The sequence below is a fragment of the Limulus polyphemus genome, unplaced genomic scaffold, assembly GCF_000517525.1.
Source record: "Limulus polyphemus unplaced genomic scaffold, Limulus_polyphemus-2.1.2 Scaffold2042, whole genome shotgun sequence".
Lineage (NCBI taxonomy): Eukaryota > Metazoa > Arthropoda > Merostomata > Xiphosura > Limulidae > Limulus > Limulus polyphemus.
Genome location: NW_013667652.1, coordinates 47,099 through 68,757, shown reverse-complemented (window position 1 = coordinate 68,757; position 21,659 = coordinate 47,099). Strand labels below are relative to the sequence as shown.

At 34.2% G+C, this 21,659-nt stretch overlaps 1 protein-coding gene across 1 annotated transcript in view; it reads left to right on the top strand.

Annotated features, from left to right (window-relative positions):
* Positions 1-21,659, top strand: part of LOC106465759 (39S ribosomal protein L1, mitochondrial-like) — a 54,847-nt gene that overhangs the window by 23,388 nt on the left and 9,800 nt on the right. The window contains exons 4-8 of the mRNA XM_013925993.2: positions 2,295-2,511; positions 4,791-4,883; positions 16,112-16,183; positions 19,119-19,239; positions 19,915-20,033. Coding sequence (XP_013781447.1) covers positions 2,295-2,511; positions 4,791-4,883; positions 16,112-16,183; positions 19,119-19,239; positions 19,915-20,033 — 622 coding nt within the window. The remainder of the gene's footprint in view (positions 1-2,294; positions 2,512-4,790; positions 4,884-16,111; positions 16,184-19,118; positions 19,240-19,914; positions 20,034-21,659) is intronic.

Genomic DNA, 21,659 nt, shown 5'->3' with positions numbered 1-21,659 from the left:
TGGCCAGATCTGTCTACCCCAACCTTCCCATTCCTGCTTCTAGGTATTCCTCTTCTTCTTGTCCTCCTGTTACCTCAGATTTGGTTCATTGCTTATCTAGTTGGTAACTATTCTGTTGGGTTGGGCCGTGTGGTTGCCTGTCTGTTTCACTTCACTTACCTTTGCTCTTACTTTCTACTAACAGAGGGCTTTTTTTATTTTTACACCCATGGTCTCTCTCCACTTCTCTTCCCTCTGACCCCATTTATCTTCAGTATCTTGTGGATTCAGTCTTAGATCCTTTGACCAAACATACCATTGAGAGGGTATACACCCATCCCAGGGTTTTTTACTTTCATCTCATGGTGGTTCTCATGTTGACCTGGGAGGTGTCTGGTTATCAACCTATCATCTTCAACTGGTTACTGGTCATTCCACAGTTCTTGGTGAAGAATTTCTTTTCTCTCTCATTGCACTGTATCCAGTAAAAGAACTTTCCAGCAGGCACCCAATGAGGATACAAACACTTCTTTAGTGGAAAATGGGAGACTCTTGCCACTTACCAGTTCCTAGCTGCTGGGGTAGTAGACCTTGGAGAGTTCCTTACTCATTGGAAAGTGAGATTGGGAAGCACAATACATTGAGAAGTGGGGTAATAGTAACACTGTCAGTGGACTTCAGGTCAACCTTCAAACACTTAATGTGCCCTTCTACATCCTGAATGTGACTGGTTGAGTTGAGGTGAGCACCCCCTGTATGGTCTGATTGCATCCTATCCACACTACACTTCTTGGTTTGCCACCCACTTGTGTGCAAATACTTGGATGATCATGTTTTTATTCTGCCCATCCATGTGACTCTTTGGTTTTTATTGCCTTTACCACTGTTTCCTTAGGTGGGAAGAGTATATCCTGATCAAGACAAAATACGGTCTCTCAAGGGTGTGCCCCTATGGAATCCATGCCATTGGGTGTCACACTCCATGTTCTTTCCCTTTGGGCATTTACTCTAGATAGCTCATTTAGATTTAAATTTCCACCAGCTCCTCCACCAATTCAACATGGAATTCTAGCATTTCTTTGTGTGGAAGTGAGTTATCATCTCAGAAGGTAACATTTTCTTAATCTGAAAATATATTTTTGATATATACTTCTTCACACATTCTATTTCTGGTGCACCTTATTTTCTTGTCTCATCTAAGAATGAAGTGACTTTGAGTACAAGTGCATAGGAGGAGTTACTGCACATGGAGTTTGTATCACCCTCCTATTGGTAGAGAGCTATTGTCACATGATGATGTCATCCTGCACCAGTGCAGTTCACATGAAACATGTGAATTTCAAGTGCAAGTTAGCTCAAGACTGGTGGCAGGCAAATCTCATAGATAGATGCAGAAGTGATAAAACCATTGTGTGTGTGTGAAGTGAGTATCTATAAGAAATACAGTTTCAGGTTAGGAAAATGTTAATTTTAGCTTTTTTGAAGTGCATGTTACATTGGGATGATTTGTGAAATATATATTCTGTTTTGTCAAACTTTTGAGATTTGTTTAAAAAGTTAAGTGGTATAATTTGTGAAATACTTGTTACTGGAGAAAAGTTAATAGTAATTAGAAGTGTTCATTAAAAAAGCTATTCATGAGAAATTTTAATTTCAGTATAACTAATTTTATTGGTTTTCATTAAGTTCTTTTATTCAACATTAAAGTTTGTTTGTTGTTTTATAAATTTTACATATTATAAGTGTAATACATTTAGTAGTAAAATATTGGCAAGAACTAAATTATGAAAGTATGACTGTCTTGAATTATATTGCTATGAATAAAAGTGATTTCATTTTTTTGTGTTTTAATTCTTTGAGTATGAGTTGTGAAGACCATTGATTAAAGGAGGGTTGTCCAACTTATGACCAATGAAGAACTACATAATAAGTTAAGGAAAACATTTGAAGGCTTTTTTTTTGTCTTCTTCAGATACAAGTCTTATTACTCCATAAGTATTCCAATCAATGAAATGATAATTATTTTTCAATTCACCAAATATTGATATTCTTATTTTGGGGCTAGATATGGCCTATGGACTATTAATTATACAACACTGGTTTATAGTATTTAAAATTAGAAGCTATATGTAATTACTATGTAATCATTCTTAATATTTTTGTAACAAATATAAGCTTCTAATTGTTTCATGAATTTTACAGTGCAAATTATTGATGTGTTCCAGAAATAATTGCATAATTTTACAGTAGAAGTTCTTGAGGTGTTCCAGAAATAATTTCAACATCTTATATTGTAAGTTTTTGATGTTTTCTAGAAATATTGTCATTAAACCTCGCCGGGAAAATGTTGATCACTGGTTAAAGACACCACCCATTGATGATGTTTGGAGAGCAAAGTTTTACAAGAAAAAAATTTATTCTGTAATGGAGGCTATTGAGATGCACAGGGAAACACATCATCCTACAATACTGAATGAGCCTGAAGCAATTCTCAGTTCAACTATTGAATTAGACATGCGAATGCCAAAAAAGGTAATCAGTTAAACAAAATATACAGTTTGGTAGGAATGACCAAACACATCTTATTAATTGCACACATACATGAAAAATCCCCAATGATGAAGTATCATTTCAGTCCCAGCTCAAAATCAATGTGAGTCATAAGTTTTTACTTTTCTAATATAATTATAGACAGTTTTTGTCTGTCCTAAAAATGGGTTCTCACCTTACTATCTGAATGCACATGCATGCTCACTTCATTTCAAGGAATGTAAACAAAAGGTGGATGTAAATATACTTCATTAGACATTTTGTAAAACAATATATTAAATGCTTCTCAGAGTTTTTAAAAAAGTTCTAATGTTAGGTTTAAGAATAACATTTTAAATTTATTCATTGAGAGTATCAAGTATGGTAGAGTTTAGCCTTAACTAAACTAAAGCAAAAAATACACACAAGTTACAGTTAACTTATCTATTTATTGAATATAGGCCATACTTAATAAAGACTTAACTAATATTAGGCCTAAGAAAAGTGGACTTAAAGATTTCAATATCTGCAATTAGAATTCTTTTGTTTTTATTCTGAAAATCCTGTAATTAAAGAAGTAATGTTGCAATAAAGATATTAATTTGGTCACAGGTAGAGAACTTAGAAATTTTGGTTCCAATTTTCTATTATCGAGGATTGCCTGATGATGTGGATAATCATTGACTTCATATTGTATATATATCTTTGCTTCTGATCCAGCAGCTATACAAAAATTAGGTGACAAAAAAAGGAAAAGTTGTTTTTATGTACCAGTAGACTTATGTGCCTCACAATTTATTATCATCATAAATCATCTTGTCTCAGTATTTTTAATTTTTAGTTGAGCAAGTAATAGTAAACTTCTTTTAATTTTGTTTTAGCAGCTTACCTTCCAATTTAAACATGCATTAGGAGATCATTTGCCAAACATGGTTCATTAAGTTGTGGCTTAGCTTTATGAAGTAGAAGACTCTCTTTGTTCTCTTCTCCCTGGCTAGGTAATTCATAGGATCTACCCACATATAGTCTTAAAGGTTATATTGAAACCATAGTGTAGAACACAGTGTCTTTTTAATTATAAACACAAAATACTCCCATTAAAAACATTTAAAGTACAATATGAATTTAGTTTCCCTAGATATAACTAGGTATATAGGATCAACCACCAGATGGCCTTCAACAACCAGTCAAGTGTAAGAAATTATGCTTTGCATAATTGCAACACAGCTTTATGTCACAGGTAATTTAAAATCATTGTAATAGCTAGGAATGACAAAACTGTATATATAAAAGAGAATCTTCTAATTCATAAAGTGAATTAAGTTTGGTATAAACTTTTACTGCATTTTTAAATTAGAATAGCTGTTTAGTTAAGAGTGTAATGAGAATTTACATGTTAGTTTTAAGTATGCCTTAGAATGGTTGAGATAAAAACTATAAAAAATCCTTGTGCTTCCATGATATAGTGAAACTTATCTCTTGAGTTGCTTACATATATTATTGTAAGACGAAATTTGTTATCTTATGTTTTGTAAGCTAATCAACCCACTAAATCGTAAATGTTGTGCTAATTTTTATATTAACATATGGACATGAAGATATTAGTACTTTACATTCTTTTAATTTGTAAACTATTATAGGACATTAATTAACATAAAAAAGAACATTAAGATCGACTTCTGAATCAGTGTCATGGTTGGCAATTTAGTTTGTTTTGTCTACTAGGTATTTTGACTTATAAGTAGCAAATAAATATCAACACTTTTCTAGCTTCAAGATGGAACTAATTATCATTAATGTAGTCCTATTTTTATCAATAATATAATTAATAAGTTCACTACATTTTAGAACAAACTTTAGTGTTAAAATAATAGATTGTTGTTAACTACAATACGTAAATTTTTTCTAATGTAAGTAAGTTTTTTTCAATATTTTATTTTTTTAAATGTAAAAGGTTTGTATCAATATTTATAATTTGTGAATATGTCTTAATGAAACCTGATACAGGTAGTTTTGAGAAGTGGATTGGTTTTCAATCCTTTTTTTAAGTAATCCTTAGCCTTGTTACATGATATGTTTTGAGGAAATTAATTAATTGAATAACTATTATATTTTATCATTTCAGGTAATAAGCCACCTATCTCATAATCTACATCAGCCTATCAGTTTTACTGTGTATTAAAAGTTATTGCTGTGTTGATTGTATCTTTTTTTTTTTTTTGTAGGTAAAAACTCAAACAACGTTTAGATTCATCATTGTTTAACATTTGTTATTTTTAAAGAACCGCTACCTCGATAACTTCACAGGCACAATCAAATTACCATATGAGCTCAAAATGGATAATAATAAGAAGAAAGTTTTAGTTTTTTGTAAGGTAAGTGACATTTTTGAATGTTCAAATCTTTTTTATGGAGAAAGAATATATGAAAATAAGAAAAATACCTATTAATATTTAGAAATAGTTTACTATAATTGTAAGTGTTTTAGTTATATGTTTTTTCAAGACATATTAAGAGAAATATGTAGCTTTTAGATGGGGTACAAGAGATGTTTTTTAACAAAGTGTTCAGGAACAGCTTTACTTGCACCTAAATTGTTAATGTCACAGATATGTATATTGATTTGTGTGTCTGTAAAGGGAGACCTGTTTCTACAAGGTAACTTTGGAAGTAAACACCACATTCTAATTCAAATACTAGATTTTTTCTTGTAATAAAGGGCATCTAACCCACATTTGGATACAATGGATTTTTTGGATGGTTAAATAAGGATTTAACTAAAACATATTAAAGTAAGGCAGATTTCTTAATGACTTTCTTTTTTAAGCCTCTAGGGCAGGGGTTTGTAAAATACGGCCTGCAGGCCAGATGCGGCCAGTCTAACATTTCTGTCCTGCTCGGCATGACTCCTGGTAATTGTGGAAAAAACATAATGGGGTCTTTATACAATTGATGTTCAGGTAATGTGATTAATATAGTAGAAATGTCTGGCCTGCAACGACTTACAAAAATTCATGGAATAGCCCCCTGCAAAAATTATTTCTCACCCCTATTCTAGGTTATAGTTTCACTGATGTAACTACCATAAAACTTTAAAGGATGAAAAATGCAAAATGAAATGAGTAGTACTGTTCTTCCTTTTTAGGATTGATTACAAAATTCCAACATACTTCTGAGCATTTTTATTTCTAACCTTTTCACATCTATTTGCTATGTTTATTTTACATCTTCTGCCATTAGACTGTTTACATGACACCTTCATGCAAAACTGTTGATAGCAAATAAGCTTGTGCAGCACAATTACCAGAACTTTCCCACAGAGTTTATCATAACCCCATCTCCGATAACACAGGGAAGAGACTTTTACTGACGTGTTTACAGTATAGTGATTGCAACAAGAATTGTCTAAACTCATAAAAATGTATGAAAATGTTTATGACATGGCTGTATGCAAAGTTTGAACCAATCCAATAAATTTGGTAGGAATTTGAAGTTAGTTATTCTCCTGGGGGTATAGGTTTACAAAGTGCGTAAGTGCTCATGAAAATGTATATATATATTATTACTATTTACTCATAAATGCTTACTTTTTAGTTATTTTAAAAATATTATTAAAATATAGAACAATAAAATATATATAGAAATACAATGATTTCTAGTACTTACGATGTTACAAAATTTATTTGTACTCACACATTGTACCTGCTAAGCCTCGCTGTAACCCTCTCTCAAGTAGAATGGGAATAAAAATTAATTTTTGTAGATTTCAAAATGCATTTTAGAAAACCAAAAAAAATATAAAATTACTATACTGGCAGAAGGTTGTTATAAAAAGAGTTCAGTTAAACTGGATTAATGTCAAATGGGGTACCTCAGGGCTCAATCGTAGGACCTTGGTTCTTTTTTATTTTCATCAATGATATAGATGAAAGAATGGTCAGTAAATTACTTATACTTGCTTATAATATTAAGGGCTTGGGTGTTGCTGGCTGCTTTACAAAAGGATTTAAATCATTTAATGAGTTGGCAAATAAATGGCAAATGGGTTTTGATTATAATAAATGTAAGATAATGCATGTAGGTTATCTTAATTTGAATTATAAGCATAACTTAGATGGAATAACCTTAACAGTGCTATGAAAGAAAGGGATCTTAGCATAGTGGTTGATCAATCTCATAAGCCATCCAAGCAGTGTGCTTTTGCTAGTGGTAGGACAAATAGAATTTTAGATTGAATCTACAGAAATATTGAATACAAGTTCAAAGAGGTTATAATTTTGTTGTATAGATTACTGGTTAGGCCACATTTGGAATAATGTTCATTCTTGGACTCCTTATCTTAGGAAGGACATTGAGTTGTTGGAAAGGATTCAGAGTAGAGCTACTAGAATAGTGCTTGAGTTGGAGGGGTTAAGATCTCTGAAAATGTTTTCTATTGAAAAAAGATTTAGAGGAGATATTATTGAAGTGTTTAACATTCTAAAGGGGATTGATAGTGTTGAAGCACCATCTTTTTTTCATACTTAATGGTAAGAATTTTAGGACTAGGGGCCACATATGTAAATTTTGGCAAGGTAAAAGTCACCTTCAGTTAAACCAGTTGTATTTTTCTAACAGGGTGGTTGGCCTTTGGAATGGGTTGCCTTTGGATGTTATGAAGGCAGTAAGTTTAAGTGAGTTTAAGAGAAAGTGTGATAAGTATATGAATGATAAGGGTTGGCTTTGAGTTTTTTTTCTGTTTGCTGTATATATAATAATTTTAGTTTAGTTTTGAGGATGGGACAGCCTAGCTGGACCAAAGTCATTTATTGTATCTAAACATTATGTTATGTTATATGTAATGCTGTAGCACTTGATGATGTTATGGTGGAATGAAATTATAACAGTTTCTGGTCATTGTATTTCATATTTGAATTTTAAGTTTTTCATAATGAATATTGACTTAAACATATTTAATTCTCTGAAGAACTTCTGATACGGTACATAACCCCTTCTCACATAAATAGCTATTCTTGTTCAGTGGTGCCCTCTATATGCAAACAAATATTTACATATGCCACAAACCTTTTGTCTCCCTTCCATTGGAATTGATTGATTCCAATGCATCTCTCATGCAAATCATCATGCATCAACCCTCCACAAATAAGAGAGTGACATACTCTCATGACGCATGTGACTCCCTCTATTCAATTCTACCAAACTATCACTTCTCGTTTGGTTTTACTCATGTTCAGACATTGTTGTTTCTTTGGTGCTATTTGTGTATTTCACATTCATGATTTTAATCATTTGATTTATGAAGTGGGATTTATTCATTAATTTTTTTCTTTCCATTGAAGAAGTATTTTATTTAAACTTCATTTCCTGGTCTTTTTTTATTTTTTCACACTCGCATTATTTACATCAAACACTTTTGTTTGATATATATTTCTACAGTGAATTCTGAGTTTCAGTGTACCACTTCGAGTATCATACCTCCTACTAGCAATATTTTACAGGATGCAGATGGGGTAGACCCATCATTGGATTTAAATGCAATTATCCACAGTGAGATTGATTGTTATATGAGTCAACCTCCTTCTCCTGAACTTGCCCCATTTCCTGCTGAGCAAACCAAACCTGTTCAGGCCAATGAAGATTTTGATAGCATTTTTCATGCCTTCCTATGCCTCACCTGTCGATTCAGCTAAGCTTCATACCACATTTTTAGATATGATTTCTCAGGTATGTGATGTTTTATCCATTTCCTATGATCCCCGTTCTTCTTTGTTGCACAATAGTTCTTTCTCTCCTTATTTAGTTTTCCCACCCTCCCCAGATATTAGGGTTCATGCTGAGCAATTTGCTTCCAATTTGGTTGAAAGTGCCAGCACGCCTCACCATCCACAGTCAACAAATCAGTTTACATAACTTACCATAAGGCTGCTTGTTCATTTCTTGACTCTCAACAGTTAGGGTCGATTTTACTTGTGTGGGGGTAGTCCCTGATTTTCCTGTGCATTTAACCCATGCCCAGTTTTCATGCCTTCATCTTACCCTTACTTCCCCTCAATGGTATTTATCTACTATCCATCTTCTTTCCGAGACAATCCACTGAGACCCTGATGGTTTTTTGAGGGAAAGCCTCTCTGCTATTACCTACTCATTGGCTAGATTGTTGTCTTCAGCTCTTGCTTTGCACACGTGGTTTCTTCATTGTTGGGATGTTTTGGGTCAAGATGTGGCCTTGTCACCCCCTTGTCTCAGAGATTTACGTATGGCTTCTTTTCTTTGGCGGTATGTTTTTGATCGTGTACTTGTAACTTTGGAATCATGTGTGGAGTTTGTGAATCAACACTCTTATCCTTTCATTTTTGGTTGCATGTTGTTGCAGTTAGAGCCAAGACAAGCCCCTATTCCTGTTTCCCATCCTAGTCTTTCTCAGCCTTTACCTATTCCTCTTTCCAGGGGTTTCTTATCTCGTCATATTATTGAACGTAGGTAGGCGCGTCGCCAACGGTACCAGTGACTACTCAGTGGGTTCTGGTCATGTGGGAGCTTGATTGTATGTATTTGTTTCCCTTTGGCAATCTTTCACCATAGATCCATGGGTTTTTTGGTTTTTATCAGAGGGACTTGTTCTACAATTTCTTTTCTCCCCTTCCTTTGTCTCAGGTACCCTTTCCCATGCCTTGGGATCCTACCACCAGCCAGCATCTGTCAGCAGCAGTACAAGACTGTCACAACAAACCATCAGACTTGCTCATCATCTTTCTCCAGGCTGTATGTTGTCCCCAAGAACACCAGAGAATGATGGCCTGTAATAGATTTGTCCTGCCTCAGTCAATTTCACACTCTGCCTCTTTTCACCGTGGAGTCGTTTCTCACCCTCAATTGGGCCTTTTCTCCAGGTTTATAGATAACCAAGAGTGCTGTTGTGAATGCTTTTTTGCATATCCCAATATCTCATCAGTTGCGACCCTATATTCGGTTTGACCACCAAGAGATGGTTTATCAGTTTTGCACACTGCCCTTTGAGTTTGCTTTGGCCTCGTATGTTTCTTGTTGGGTAGTCAGAGTATTCACTTGCCACTTACAAGCTCTCAGGTTGACCTTTCATCATTATATGGACAACTAGCTACTGTTAGCTCCTTCTGAACAAGAGTCTGCCCAGGAGCTTCTTGCTGTATGTCATGATTTGGTTCATTTTCTCAAACTGGCCAGAAATTATCTGGAAATGATCCATTACAACAATTCTACAGTGGTTGCATATCTCAATTACCAGGGTGGCACCCATTCTCTCACTATATTCATACATTGGATCTTCTTTTTTTTGAGCCCAAATGCTACATATTCATATTATTGCGTGTCATGTTCTGGGTGCTTTCAATCTTGTTGTGGATGGGCTTTCTTGTCCAGACAAAGTCTATCCGATGGAGTGGTCTCTTGATCCTCTTTTTTCCAGTGGCTTTGCCTTCAGTGGGGTACTCCTCACATTTATGCTTTTACCATGTCCTTCAACCACAAATTGCCTCTATTTTGGTCTCTGGTCCCTCATGCTCTGGCTGTCAATGCTTTCAGCCAGGACTGGACTAACAAATACCTTTATGTTTATACTCCCATTCGACTTCTTCATTGGGTGATTTTCCTCAACCATGTCACTCTGTGTCAAGTCCTTCTGATTGTTCATTACTGGTCAGCTCAGCTGTGGTTTCTGCAGCTTCTTCAGTTCCAACTTACCCCTTTGTTACATCTTCCTCTGACTCCATCTCTTCTTCATCAACCTCGGTCAATGGTGCTTCACCTTGTCCTCTTTCTGCATGCCTGGTTTCATCCAGTCCTTGCTGAGGAGGTCTGGTTTGTTCCAACAGGTAGCTTCATTTCTGGCTCATTCCATTCACCCTTCCTCTATGGAAGTTTATCAATGTAAATGGAACATTGTCTGCCATTGGTCTCTGGGTCGATAGTTTTCCCTTGCTCAACCCACTGTTCCTCGTGTTGCAGATTTCCTCACTTAGCTTTTCCATTGGGGTTCTTCTGTCTCCTTAATCTTTGGTTATCAGGTGGCCTTGTTCCACACATTTCATTTTTCCCAATACCATAGGGTGTTTACCTCTTCTACTTTTCCCTGTTGATGTATTCTTTCCAGATTCATAGTCTGCTGTGGTGGGCTGCCCTTCTGGATTGGGATGTTAATGTGGTCACTCACTGCCTCACTTTGCCTCCATTCAAACCACTCTTCATGTCCTCCTTGTTTCACCTTTCCCTCAAGACTTATTTACTTCTCCTCTTAACCTGTGGACATTGAAGGTCTGATTTATTTACCATCAGTGTTTCATGTACTCTTTATCATTCTACATATCTTCTCCTTTATCTGAATCATTCTTTCCTCCTCATTTCCCACCTTTATTCGATCCAGATAGACTTCTATGTCCTGTACATGCTCTTTGCTTTTATTATGCCCACACGGCTTCCTTCTGTGGTGCCTGTTCCCACTTCTTTATTCCATGGAAGCCATCCTCTGATAGTGATCTTTCTCCTTTCACCCTCACCAATTAAGTTTATCTTTTAATTTGATTGGCTTATTCCTCTTTATTGTCTTCTTCCCATTCTTTGTTCTGGGTGTCCTCTTATCAAATTCAACACTTTACCTTTTCATTGGCATCTCATCTTCATCGTCACTTGGAGGAAATTTTTCAATTGAGCATGTGGACTACCCTAATAATTTCATCTTTCATTATTTGCATAGGATTGTGGATTCTTCTTCTTTGGGCTATCATCTTCTGCTTGTAGCCATTCTTCAGATTTGGCTGGGTAAGTTATTTTTTATCATTATTTATTTCTCTTCAGGTTCCTTTTCCCTTTTTATTATTACTCATTGTTTGGATCCCACTCTGGATCAAATCTGCACTGTAAAGCCTTACATACTTCCATGGCCACACAATGCACACTGCAGAGATGGGGTGTTCCATAAGATTGCTTGTAGGTTTATCCTTGTGATGGAAATGCTTAATAAATTTGCCATCCTGGACTGTACTCACCCTTGAACTATATGGGTAAAGCAGAAGGCAATAGCTGCCCATCCCTGCCATGCCTTATATTGAATAAATCAGTATGGTTTCCTTTTAAAAAATAGGGTTCCAATTCCAAGCTGCTGGGAATTTCAATTTCTTATATTAACATGTGCCCTGTTTATGGGTCTGGAGGTTTTTGATTCCCTCCGGCCTCATGAAGTTGAGGTGAAGAAGGTGTGATTCTCTTTCCTAGCCTCACCAGATGGCTGGGTTTTGGATTGTAGTTAACTTGCTACCAGTATGATCCTTTTCCTACCCCCATATGGATGTCAGTTCCTGGTGGCCTGGGTTTTGAATTGTAGTTGACGTACCGATGGTATGACCCTCATTCTACCCCCATGTTGGATGTTGGTTCCCAGGGTATGAGTTTTGGATGTACAGTGGGCCCTCCTCCAACACGAGGGATACATTTGTTGAGGAAGCTGTGTGGGGCAAATCCATGTTGGAGAAACTCAGTACCTTACAGCATTAATAGGGATATGGTAACACAACCGTGTTAAGTCTCCGATAAATGCTTATATATGAATTTTTTTTAAAACATAAATGAAAAGCCCTACCTAAACAGTACAGTATATGAGCTAAAAATATGAAATCGTAAACATTATAACATTCACATGTTATATCCTGCGCCTGTAAATGAAAATATGTTAAAAGAAGTAATGCAGTACTGCAATTTATTGTAACACTCACCTATGAATGATGAAGACAAAGACCTTTCATTGATGAGAGGAAGACTTGCGAGGATGATGATAATATATTTGGAGGCTGAGAGGTTAGGAAAAGGCCGACGGATCATTGGAAAATTTGGCCTAAAACTCCAATGAAGCAGATGTAGAAGTTAATGGGATGAGGTCAGAAGGTGTTACATCGGCTGACTTGGGCTTCATAAAGTCAGTAATTCTCGGTTGTTTGACTTTCCTCCACAAATATTACAAGATTTGTCTGCATGGTGCTAGAATGTCATTAAACCCTCTTTTAAAGTTAATGGGGATCCATGTTTACAGCCATTTCTGCGAGCTCATCTGCCTTCCTTAGGAAATCGGACACAGCCTTCACTGTCATGATGGGTTTAGCAGGTTCTGTCTCTTCAGCATCTTCGTCACTATCACTGTTGCTGGAGGCTATCAGCCCTTTAATTTCTTCATTCTTTGGCTCTTGATAATGGGATTCCAGCAGCTCAACCTCTTCCTCATGCCTCATATTATCACCCCCCCCCCCCCCACCTCTGATTTCTTTAGTTAGTCTCATAATATTCGCAACTTCCTTCTCAACTGTCGGAAAGCCCTTGAAATCATTCACGACTTCAGGCCAAAGATGATGCCAGCATGCATTTATGGTAGACTCTTTCATCTCATCCCATGATATTTTGGTAATATCGATACAGTCCTTAACATTATAAGCTTTCAAAAACTTGTTTTAGTTTTCCAGTCACCGTAGCTTGCATTGCATGTCAGTAGACATTCTTTGTGTAATATGACTTGAATGTCTTTATCACTCCTTGGTCCATCAGTTGCAGGATGGATGTGGTATTGGGAGGTAAAAAATATTATCTTTACATTAGGATGCTGAATTGCAGTGTGTCAGGGTCATGGACAGGAGCATTATCCAAAACTAGAAGAACTTTAAAGTCGAGGTTCTTCTTCACCAGGTATTTCTCATGCACAAAATGATTTTGCAGCCAGTCGTTGAATAGCATTCTAGTTACCCAAGCATTTTTATCTGAACACCAGACAACAGACAAATATCACTTATTCTTGCCTTAAAAGGCAAAAATAAGTGATATTTGTCTGTTTGTGGAGCAATACACTAATATAGGCTTGCATTTAAAGTCACCTGATGCATTCCTGCAAAAAAGGCAAATTGAGCCTATCCTTAAAGGCCTTAAACCCGAATGTTACCTTCTGCTCCTTGGTGATGTATGTCCTGTTGCCCATCTTCTTATAAAAGAGCCCTGTCTCATCTGCATTAAACACCTGTTGAGGGGCATATCTATTTTCCTTAATGAATTCAAGGAACTATGGCTTGAACCATGCAGCTGCATCGCTGTCGGCTGACCCAGCTTCACATTGTGCAGGTTGAAGTGTTGCTTAAATTTGGCAAACCAGCCTTTACTTGCTAGCATCTGCAACACTTCCACCTTCCTTAAAGATTACATATTCATACAAACTACATGCTTTCTCTCTCAATAACAGAACCTTTTTTTGTTCCCTTGTACACTGGTCCACACATTCAATAATTTATCTATTTTTTTCGTGAACGGATTCCTCCTGGGCACTTGAAAAGCCTTAACACTTGCACAAAATTTCTCTTCGCTCCCCCTAATCATACATATGGAAGACTTATTCACACCATATTCCCAGCCTATGGATGTTACACTCATCCCGCTTTATAACTTATTAAGGATCTGAATTTACTAAGCTAATTTCATAACTTTGCAGCTTTTCTTTGCTTCACTAAGACTTGGAGATGCTTTACATTTACATTCCATACTGCTATCTAAGGGTAATTATGAAAAGTAGCAAAAATAAAGTGATTACATGGGACTGAACTTAGCCTGACCAATTAGACATGTGGTGGGGATGGAGTAAGACTCAGGAAGCTGGAGGTTGTTTATTTATATCCTTACAGGTATCCTTTACTGCCTACGTCACAGGATTTTTTTTGTCTTACATTTGAAATTTTTGTTAAACTACTTTTTGTTTATGTTATCCCAATTAGCATAGCATAAAATCTTAGCTAATACTCCATATTTTAATAGTATATAAGTTTTAAGTTCTTAATTCTATAAGGCAATATTTAATATAAACCTGAATTTCCCCTAGTGTTACACAAGTGACATATTTTCTCTAGATATCTTCTCTTTTCTATTTTATCCACACACCCCTCCCCAGTAATGATGAAATGAAACATAAAATACCCACTATAAATTTGTCTTTGCTCAGACAAACCATAATTTTTGTAGCCTTCAATTTTGTTTGGTTACAGAGCTATCAAATAGAAAATCAGATCCCTCCTGTCACATCCTCTCTTTCAGGATTTGTTAATATTTCTCTCTTATGGTTAATTATATACCATCTATAACCAATAGAAAGTCAATGTTTGCATCTATCAAATGACATATTATATTATGTTGTGTTCTGAACAGATAAATGTCAATTTCACTTATAATACACGGTTTATTCCCATGGAAACATTAACGACTAGCTTGGATGAACTTGAAACAGCTCTTGTTGCATAGTTAAAAAGCCAGAAAAATTTTGAGAGTTAGGAGAAATTGTCTACTTTTTGCATGTTATTAGTCTGTGTTTTTAGTGCATTATTTAATTATAAAATGTAATTATAAATAGATGTATACTGTTACGAGCTTAAAGCTACATAGGGTAAATGAATGTAGTTTTGTGTTACAATTTGAAGTCATTCTAGAAAGAAAAAAAAACGGTAATTTAGATTTGTTTTGTGGTTATGAGGTTGGTCAAATTGACTGATCCCATATAGAGATAGAGTAGAGAAAATAACAGATAAAAATACTTCACTAAAAAAATATTATATTTTGTATGTGAAAGACTTATAATGTTAACTGAAGACTGCCAAACTTGAAAGTTAGAAGTATTAAATGTATAAAGACTTTAAACGAATATGAAAGTAAATGTGGTCTGTCAAATTGACTGAGTCCATGTTGAGAGAGTTATAATGATCTAGAGCAGTCATATGTTTGTGTGTTTGGTGAACCATGAATAATCAAATTTTCTGTGTTTGGAAGACAATTGGTTGGTTTTATTTTTGCGGGTATAAGCGTATCCATGTTGGACGAACCTGCGCTGTAGGAGGGTTTACTGTAGTTGATTTGCCGTGTACAGTCCATTGCACTCTAAACCTAGGACACATCCTTTTAATTTTACCCACTTTTATATTTTCTTGGATAGAGTTGCATAAATATTACATGGTTCGGATCAACATCCGACCTTAGCTCTCTCCTACTTGTATGTGCTCCTCTGTTTTCTGCCCATATGTGCAACACCTTTCTATGATGGGTGAAGAGTATACCTGGTTCAAAAGTGGTGTGGTCTCCCACAACAGATATTAGAATCTGACTGTCTCCTCTTAGAGGGTGTTTTTCAAATGCTTTTGAAGGATACTTCTTTCAATGTGGAGGGTAGACGCATGATGATTTGCATGAGAGATGCATTGGAAGCAGTCAGTTCCAATGAAAGGGAGATAGAAGGCTTGCGGCATGTTGAAACTTTTTTGCATATAGATGGCAGCACTGAACAAGAATAGTTTTTTTTATGTGAGAGGAGGTAAGTACGTATCAGAAATACATTTTCAGTATAGGAAAATTATAACTTTTGTTGAAGTTAAGCTAGTGAAATAATATGAGAACATATGGAAAGTAATAGGGTGATAAATATTGTTTGGTAGCTAAATGTATGTGTTTAAAAAAGACAATTTTAGTCTGAGGGTGATTAGAAATGTCCAGAAATAGTAGCATACATGATACAGAGAAGGGAGGACAAGACATTTTATTCACATATTATATTGTACATGTATAGGACTCAGAAGATCAAACTGGAGCATTAAAAGCTGGGGCTTTCATGGCAGGGAGCAGTGGTGTAATCAAACAGGTTTGTTTCAGATGTTAAGAGTTTTATATATATATATATATGTGTGTGTGTGTGTGTGTGTTTATATATTTATATATATATATAGAGAGAGAGAGAGAGCGATATTCAGGATTGAATAAGGTATATAAAACAATTTTGAACCTTAACACGTCATTATTGATCATGCTCTATCTGACAACCATGCATCTTGACAATAGCCCTGCAATGTAGTTTCCATTGCAAAAGGCTGTCATACTTAAAACACTTCATTCTCCCAGCGTATATGAGAACGACAGTTTACCATTAACTGTTAAAACAGCCTGACCACATAGAAGTCCATAAGCATTGCTTCCATTGAATGAACCAATATGTCTTCTCATAAATACACGGAAGTCCATAAGCATTGCTTCCAATGAATTAACCAATATGTCTTCTCATAAATACACAGAAGTCCATAAGCATTGCTTCCAATGAATTAACCAATATGTCTTCTCATAAATACACAGAAGTCCATAAGCATTGCTTCCAATGAATTAACCAATATGTCTTCTCATAAATACTCATTTCATTCTCCAGTTGCTTGAAGTATATGATGATTAAATGGCTATTTCGTGGTAGCAACTTGTGTTGTTTTTCGTGATAGAGATCCTTCATGATTACGATGTGTGGATAGTTTTTGCCACTGTCTTTTGTTTTTATTGATTTTCACATGTTACAAGATGCCATACTTTGCTTATCATGATTGGTATATGACTTGTTTCAGGTCTCTTTCTGGATGATCCTGGTTCTCAAAGTTGAGCCATATTACGTTGTTTTCTAATGACATTATGTACAAGGGATATCCTTGTCTTAAAAATTCCATCCCCAGTTTAAAAACATGCATATTATCTAATTATTTAATTTCTGTAGTGCATATTGGTGTATAGAAGGCATTTTAATACTAGAAATATAACTTTGTACTGTCAGTTATGGTTTGTGTGTTTTAGTGTAACTCTCTTGAAGAAGCTGTAGAGCAAAACTGTGAGAGTCCAACTAAAGAAAAACAACAATGTGGTGTTATCAGGTCGTTTATTTCTAGTATTAAAATATCCATGTAATCTGAGTGTATGAATATTTTGCATCAAAAAGAACTGTTACATACCCTTCCTAAAAGCAGTCATATACCTATGAACTACTATATAATCAGCATGTTGGTATGTTATAATGTTTCCTTCAGTAACACAAACGAAACTGTTAAATTTTGTGATGTCAGTAAAAACATAGTTTTTGATACTTTTCAAATCATTATTTCAGTAACTAGAGAATTCTGAATCATGATTTGATTAAAAGAACCTCTCAAGTAAACCCTGTACTTTTTAAACACATTGCTTTATTTAAGTTAAAAGTACATAAAAATCAGCAGTGATCCAATTATTGTATTTTGTGTTCTGAAAGTAAAGCTATTCATTCAAAAAGACTCGGAATTATTAAAGTACTTTTAATTTGAACTTAAAATGTCTTTTTATCCAGAATGCATATTTTATTTCTAGGTATTAAAATTGTTTTGAAGCACAGACCTTATCTGAGTATTAGATATTCTGAGTTAAAGCTTAAATCATAATTTTCCAGCATTAGCATTTTCTAAACAGTTGTTAAAGTATTCATTTATTTTTTTAGGGATGGAAGAACTGTTTTCTGTCAATGCATTTGTTTTATGAAACATTGTTTTTTTTTGACAAATGTTTTTTCTTATTTTTGCTGTGTAATATCTATCACATTACTAAACAAAATTCTAAATAATAATATTAGAAAATTTTCACTTACAGTTTTAAGAGAAGAATTACATATGAAAAATTGTTGAATTTACACCATTATATCAAATTATATAAAACTAAAAACACTAATAAGATAAAAAAATATTTAATTTGTCAAAGTGCAAAATGGAATGTTTTGGATATATTTGACTTAATTAAATGACATTTTAATTTGCACTGCATTTAGTTTTTACATATTTAGGAGCAATTTTCTACTTAGACCGTCAGTTTGCCAGTTAAAGTAGAAAGTCATTCTTGAAGATGTAAAACTAAATGATGAGCAAGTTAATTTTTTTTAATGTTAAATGACATTATTTCAATCAGAAATAAATTTTATTATAAGTTACTAGGGAAATAAGTAGAGCATTTATCGAGAGCAGACTGTACTAAGTTAAAAGTTAGTGATATAAAAACTATAAAGACTTTAAACAAGTACAAAGAGGTCACATGGTCTGTCAAATTGACTGAGCCCATGTTGAGAGAGTTAATCTAGTTTACACCATGACAGTCCTCGTTCATGCAATTGATGGTATAGATAGTGCCTTGACCACTGTTATGTCTGTTGTATCCCAGCCGATCCAACAAGGTCTGGCAAAGGGCCTTGTCAGTACTGGATATTATAGTGTAGTGTGATTGACATATTATTACATTTTTTTCTTTCACTCATAACTTCTTAGAAATTACATGTAACTATTCAAATTCTTTTCATCAAATAATTATAAATTCCATTTTCATTTAAGGGTGGTATATCATATATATACTGTATCCTTATATGGTACAAACAACCCTACTTTCATTGGGATTTTATCACTACTTAGGAGAATTTTCTTGGTTCTCGAATCTTAGATAATGGTCCTAAAGACTAGTTCAGTATGAAATTCTTTTGCATGTCTTCTTGAACAAAGTAGTGTACTAGCATTGAGTGTTTATAAAACATACTACTATATCTTATTCATAGTTAATTTTTTCTGTGAAAGTAAATGATTTAGTTTTTGTAGTGGTCAGAGTGCAGAAAGCCCATTGTATAGCTTTGTGCTAAAAAAAACAACATGTATTGTTACATATATTTTAAAACAAATGTAGAGATTTGAAAATCATGAAAACTGCTTATTTTTTATAAACTTATCTTGTACTTTACTCAACTTCTAATATCTACCTTAAAGATTCAAACTGGGGAATTAACTGTTCAAGATTTTGACCACGTGGTTGCTCATATAGATATGTTAGCTGAACTAGGAACTATCAGAGGTCTTCTGAAAAAGTCTTTTCCTAACAGAAATAAAGGTACTGTGATTAATTATTATTTTTCGAATGTATAAGTTTAAAAATATTTTTTTATCACTAGGAATGAGTAAAGACTCTGCACTGTTGCTAGTTTCACAGTAATTGTATTTAAACTTGTCACAATAGTAGTTTAGTCCTTTCCTGTAATTGTTGTCAAAATATTTATTACTTTTTTGTTACTGTTGCTAGATCTACATAATAAATACTTTAAAGTTTATGCTGTCATCTAAAAAGTATTAAAATATGATGAATAATAGTTATGTTCAAATCTAGTAAAAAAGTATCTGGAAGTTTGATTGGTGTGATTTTAATATGCAAAGTACTTGCTGCACTTAGCCTATTTTTGTTTTCTTTTTTAACTGTGTTTCTATTACATTGTTTTGTGTTCCATTAAGAAAAATCTTATTTCATTGTATTCAAATAAGCTAAACATATCCACTCATTTTTTATATAACCAAAATACAATAATTTATTATAAAACAAATGTTTCAGTGTTATACATGTTGAACTAATTATTTTTGAATACATTGAAACTTATATACTTTGTTTATAAATCTCTAATACTGTTTTTTATCTGTTTGATGAATATATATGTTCCACTCTTTAAATTTTTTTAAATTAGGAATTCTGAGAATGATGTTTTTCATATTAATTTTTTCTTGTTTCCCTGAATAGGAAATCTGGGGACTGATATAGTACCACTTGTTGAACTTTTCGTACAAGGGGTAGACTACAAATCAAACAAAGATGAGCATGAACTAGATTTTGGTTGGGTGGATGTGCCTATTGGACGAGTAAGAGTTTTCTCTTTCTCTCTCAAAAAAAAAAAGATGTAAAGTATATCAGCTTCACCTGTTTCAGTATGTTTGGTAAAAGATTTATGCTAATCTTTCTGGTGCTGCCACAGTTTGTAATTAAAAACAAAACATCTCAGTAAATATTCAAGAACAATCCCTGTCTTTCTTACTGGAAGGTTCTAAATTTAAAACATTTTTCATGCTATGTTGTACTTGTTTACTCAGTATTGTTGTTAATGATGCTGCAATTTTCTGTGTTGAAGCCATATTTGTTTCTGAAGTGATTCAAAATGTGTTTGTCTTCTTTTTTTTCTGTGCTTACACACAGGTGAGATGATCTCAAAAAGTTTATAAAAAGGCCTAATTGTCAAGTTAGTGTCAAACATTCAGTGTTGGAGTAAAACATAAGCAATGTGGGCTATTCAATATAGAGGTGTACAGTACTTTAGTACATGAAACTCATTGCAACTATAACAAGGAGTGAAGCTAAGAATTCAAAGCTTCAAATTCCTGTTTTGTCTTGTGATTTGGCATGATGTGCATTTTTCAGAGTAGCTATAGTGAGTAAAACACTATATATTTTTTGCTTAAATTTATTATTTGCAATTCCTGTTATAGAAAAAATCAAATCTTCTCTAGAAAATTATTGGTCTGATGAGGGATTTGCAAGGCCCTGACAAATGTAAAACACTTGTAGAAGAAATGGAGATTCAAGATTCAGAGTGCAATTGCCAAAAGCAAAAAACATCTATGTCTGAATGTGAGGGAAGGGATAAACCCATATAAAAATCCAGTACAATAAATCAAAATCATTTTATACTGTTATTTTCAATTAAAATAGCACAATGGTCTATTTATTTTCATGTTAAAAAAAATTAAAAATGTGATTCCAAAACAATAACTCACCTTTGCATACAGTTTTAGTTGTCTTCCTCATCACATCATATGTCTGCTAGAGAGATTTCAGGCAACTTCACCTAATTTCACGTGAATTGCTGTATGATTATGTCATCATGTGACAAAAGCCCTCCAGAAATAGGAAGGTGACACACCTCCATGTGCAATAACTTCCACTATTTGCTTGCTTTTGTGAAACTTCATTCTTATCCTCAGCATTGTATTGTACATATGTGTTTACATTTATTACCTGTGTTCAGTTTATTGGGATTTGCATTGTTAATGAAACTTTGATTTTTGTTTCAAAAGCTTTAGTATTTTATCATGAGTTTTCAAATGATGATGATTTATACTTTATCCTGAGTGTGGGACATTGTTCACACTACTGATTTGCTTAGGGTAATACTTTACCATTCATTCAATAATCATAACCTTTCAATCTCTTTCTGGATTTCCTTCTCAAATATGATCCTTTCCATCTCTTTTGCCTGTGTTCTTTATTATTTTTCCTTTCCTCACTTTGTGACCCATAATTCTTTGGTTTATCATGTCTGTTTCTTATGCTTGTTATTAGGTTTTCTGTTTCAAATTTGATGACAAGAAACCCACTTTGAGACTAATAATGTACAGCAAATGTACGACGTTTCAACAAGGTTTTGTCGTCATCAGGTACAAGTAATATACACTGACACGGATATATATATACAGTATTGAACAAAGAGGTCA